Source organism: Populus euphratica, unplaced genomic scaffold (assembly GCF_000495115.2).
Source record: "Populus euphratica unplaced genomic scaffold, PopEup_1.0 scaffold39.1, whole genome shotgun sequence".
Classification (NCBI taxonomy): Eukaryota; Viridiplantae; Streptophyta; class Magnoliopsida; order Malpighiales; family Salicaceae; genus Populus; species Populus euphratica.
The window spans coordinates 78369-82833 of record NW_011499897.1 but is presented as its reverse complement, the minus strand read 5'-3'; the positions used below and the strand labels follow the sequence as shown (position 1 = coordinate 82833).

At 35.0% G+C, this 4465-nt stretch overlaps 1 protein-coding gene across 1 annotated transcript in view; it reads right to left on the bottom strand.

Annotated features, from left to right (window-relative positions):
* Positions 1 to 3876: 3876 nt before the first annotated feature.
* The window catches only part of LOC105132298 (60S ribosomal protein L24-like), a 960-nt gene continuing 371 nt past the window's right edge, over positions 3877 to 4465 (bottom strand). Inside the window, exons 2-3 of the mRNA XM_011035708.1 lie at positions 4329 to 4462; positions 3877 to 4199 (exon numbers count right to left, since the gene is read on the bottom strand). Coding sequence (XP_011034010.1) covers positions 4046 to 4199; positions 4329 to 4462 — 288 coding nt within the window. The 3' untranslated portion in view covers positions 3877 to 4045. The remainder of the gene's footprint in view (positions 4200 to 4328; positions 4463 to 4465) is intronic.

Below are 4465 nucleotides of genomic sequence, written 5' to 3'. Positions count from 1 at the left end.
CATCTGGCAACGAGTCTCTTAAACGTCATTTCAGACAGGGACATGGCCCCAAAACTCGAGAGCCTAGTCAAAGTGGAAAGTTTTCCTGTAGCGAGTCAAATGGGGAATTTGTCTTGTGGTTAATTAGTCACGACAAGGAGAAAAACACAAATAGGAATGGTAAACAAGCAGGGATCATCTTCTAATCTCCTCTTTCTTTCTGTTTATGATGCTGCTTGAGGTAGTTTTGCTGAACACGTTGCGCAATTCCATTGTGGCTTGTTATGACATATTTTTGGATCTTGCTGGGAGATTTGTCTTCTTCTTTTGTATCGTTCTCTTGACTAGCATGTCAAGATGAATCTTTCTGTCAAGACATGCTCTCAGTCTCAGGTTAGAACAATTGCAGAGCGTAAAAAAGTTCATGGGCTGAGTGAAAATCTTTTTGTGCTAAATAGTTTGATTAGTGTGTACTCGGCTTGTGGGTTAATCAGCTATGCTCGTCAAGTGTTCTGTAAAATAGATTAGTGGGTTGGTTGGTTGGTTGGTTTTATAATATGATGTGGTTCGTGGAATTCAATTATTAGTGGGTTGGTTGAATGCAATTGTTTGAATGATGGGTTTGTTTCTGCAGGCTAGCTAGGGCATTGTTTGATCAAGTGGAAGGCAAGTATTCGGTTGCTTGGAATGTACCGTGATCGGTGGGTCTGTGAGTTTGGGTCTCATGGAGGATTGCGAAAGTTTTGTTCTATAAGATACCACCGGAAAATGAAGGACTTGATCACCGTTAACTTGGTGATGGATGGGCATGCAATACAGGGTAGATATTTAGTGATATTGAGGATATTTTAATAGCTGCAAGTGGATAAAATTTAGAGTTTGTTTAAAAGTGTAGTTATTGTTGTTTTTTAAATAGTTTTTCATATCAAAATATATATAAATAATATTTTTTTATTTTTTAAAAATTATTTTTGATATCAACACATCAAAATTATTTGAAAACACTAAAAACATATTAATTTAAAATTAATAAAAAAATAAAAAAAATTCAATTTTTTTCAAAAAGCTTTTGAAACCAGAAACAAACAGTCCCTTACTAAATTTAAAAACACGGCTCAAAAAGTTATTTGGCAAGAATATAAATTTTTTTATTGTTTTAATAAATTTTAAAAATAATTATATCACAAATAAATTTTAAAATAAAAAAGATTTGACAAGAATTTAAAAAAAATTTAAAAATATTTTTTTTATCGTTTTAATAAATTTTAAAAAATAATGATGTTAAAAATAAATTTTAAAATATAAAAAATTATTATTTTAATATTTTTTTAAAAAAATATTTTAAAAAACAATTAAATCTACCTGCGTGTGCTTATTATGGCTTGTTCTTATCTAGGGCCGTTGGAGCGAGGTTAATGGATGCAAGCTCACATGGAGAAAAATGGGATCGATGTTGATGTTGCTCTGGGTACTGCATTGGTTGATCTGTTTGCCAAGTGTGGAAATATTGAGAGGTCTCTTTTACACTCTGTGAAATTAAATTCCAAGTAAACTTAAATCTAATTGATAAATTATCACAATTTTTTTAAAATAAAACATTAAATTATAAAATTTAATTTAATCATACCATTTGAAATATGCATGTAGAAATCTTAATTATTTTACCTTTTAATTCAAGAATTGAGTGTTCTAAGATCAATTCCTCCAAGGAGATAGATAAGGTTAACACAAGCTTTTTCTGCAGTAGCACAATAGACGGATGTGCTATGGATCAGCAAGCACCTTGGAGAGGCAAGAATCACTTTGTTGGGCTAGGAGGAAACTGCAAAAATAAATACTCTGCTAAAAGAGCTCTTGAGTGCATCCATAAACATCGGTCGGAAAAAGCTAGTGATGAGCCGAAGCAAGCATCCACCATCAGAAACGCTCCATTCATGCCAAATTGGCAATGGCGCCATGGCTCCATATGTTTGTCTGCGATAATTTCAAGAGTTTAATACCATGCCAGCTTCACTCTTCTTATCTCATGCCACCAAGTTCTCATTGTTTAGTTAGAGTTACAGGAGCTGCAAATATTGATGTGTAACAGCTCAAACTTTCAATGATATATAGCCCATGATTTACAGTGCATACAAGTCATTAGCCGGAGAAGTATACTGCACAATAGATCATTGCCATGTATGGAAGGATATCCAGAAATGTTCATTGCTCCCAACCCATTAACATCTTCCAAACTTGATCCTCAATTTTGATTCTTGGCACAGCCAAGCCTTCTCCTTCATCAAGTATGACCCTGTACACTTCGAGTTCCCGATTTCCAATCATGCGCCTTTAATCTCAGCCGGGAAAGACAAACATGATGTAAACATTTCCTTTGGAGGAAGAACAATATATAAGCAATAATTGCAAGCAAACCAACAGTTTCAGCAATAATACATAGTGGAGTTCAAAAATCAATCTATATCTTCTCATCTCATCTTATCTAGATGCTTCAAAGTTATTGACAGGAAAAGGACAAGGTGATAAGACTATACAGCTCAGAAAACGGGTTCAAACATATAATTTAAATTATTAAATGAAATTTTAAAATATAATTTATTTTTATTTTTATTTTTTTAAGTGAAAACTTTTTGAGAAAATTTTAATAATATATTAAATAATTAATTTAGCACAACAGTTTAAATTGTTAAATAAAATTTTAATATATTATTTATATTATTTTTTAATCATTTATAAATAGTTAATCACCGACAAAATATGATAAGCATTTTCGGAGCAAGAGTGGTGTCATGAAAAACAAGTGGCTGACCCTTGCCAGGTAACACCACAAGATTCGCCACGAACAGCTCAGTATCAAGATCACGGTGAGAAGAAGAGAAGGAAAAAGATTTTGTTTTTTTTATATATAAAAAATAGGGTTTGTTGTTAAGGTATTTTTAAAATGTTGTTTTTAATGTGAATTTCAATAGGAATTACCGTTAGAGAATCTGCCTTCTATTTGCTTTTACATATCTTTTAAAAATCAAATTTCATTTAAAATTCAAATTTATATCCTCAAAAAAAATTCCAAACACAAAAATTAATTAAACCTTCTGAATTAAATTAAATTCAAAGAATTCCAAATACCTTGTCCATCTTCCAAAGCATGGAAGAGAGAAGTTGGGGCATAGAACTCAATGACTCGTAATCTTGCTGCTCATGGTCATGGCCAAGAGGCTTTCGTTATTTTTTCAGACATGTTGAGGTCAAATATTCTACCAGATGCCATAAAATCTCTCGGTTTATTGAGCACATGTCGCCATTTGGGGCTTGTTGATGAACGAAAAAGGTTTTTTCAACTTGTTAGTGAAGAAAATGACATGGGGCGACATTGTGGTTGTTTAGTTGATCTTCGCCGCCATGCAGATCTTTTAGAAGAACCTAGGGATTTGATAGGCTCCTCACAGGCTTTGAGGGATTTGATAACATCTCACTGGCTGCAAAAAATCCCTTGCGGTTGGGACCCTTTTGATGGCAGCTGTTACATAGCTTCATCCAACCTGTACTCAGCAGCAGGCTTGTATGAGAAAGCCATGGAAGAGATTAGTGAGGTGAAGAAACAAGGACAGCAGAAGATCCCAGGCAAAAGTTCGATAGAAATAGATGGGTTCTAGTTCTCTTGAGTAATGCCCTCTTTTCTCTCCGACCGTTTGCGGCACCTAATGTAACTCCATTTGAGTTGCCTCGGCATCTAAAACTGAGAAGTGAGAAGTGATACCTGATAATTGACCATCGACTTTCCATCCTTGAGCACATAGCGAATACCATGAATTGGATTAATAAAGAAATAAAAACTCCGACTAGATGGAGATCCATGATACTTATGATAAGATTTAAGAAAACTTGCAAAACACATAATGGCTAAAAAATCAAGCTTTGACCAACAATGCCTCCATTCAAGAAAATAAAATAGCGCTTCAACCCAAGATCCTCAGCAAAATCTATTAAAGGAATGTGGCCTCCAAGACCAGCAAAATATGTTTCAAGTGCAGTAACTACTACATATATGAGAGAAACGATAAGAAAATCATCGCTTTCCACCGCCGCCACCAAGCTTAGGGCCCTTAGGTCCAGCGCCCTTAGGCCCACCCTTGGTTTGTGTCTTCTGTGTCTTCGCCATCGACTCTGCTTTCTTTGCCCTCTTTTCATCCTTGGTTTTCTTGATTCTCTCCTTGATTTCGCTGAAAATAACAAAAACCACCATTACAATGGAAAGCAAAGAATCCACCTTCACCACCTTACTATATGAAAACCATAACATCACCTCCCATTTCCCAAGCCATAAAAGAGTTAAAAGTGAGAGAGAGTACCGTAGAGCAGCTTCACGAGCAGCATCACGGACCTCAGGCTTCTCAGTTCTCCTCTTCTGTATGACTTCCAAAGTAGCACCAACTATAGATCTCGAGTAGGGCTTCTTGGTGGTTCGGCGCTTCTTCTTAACAGCCTC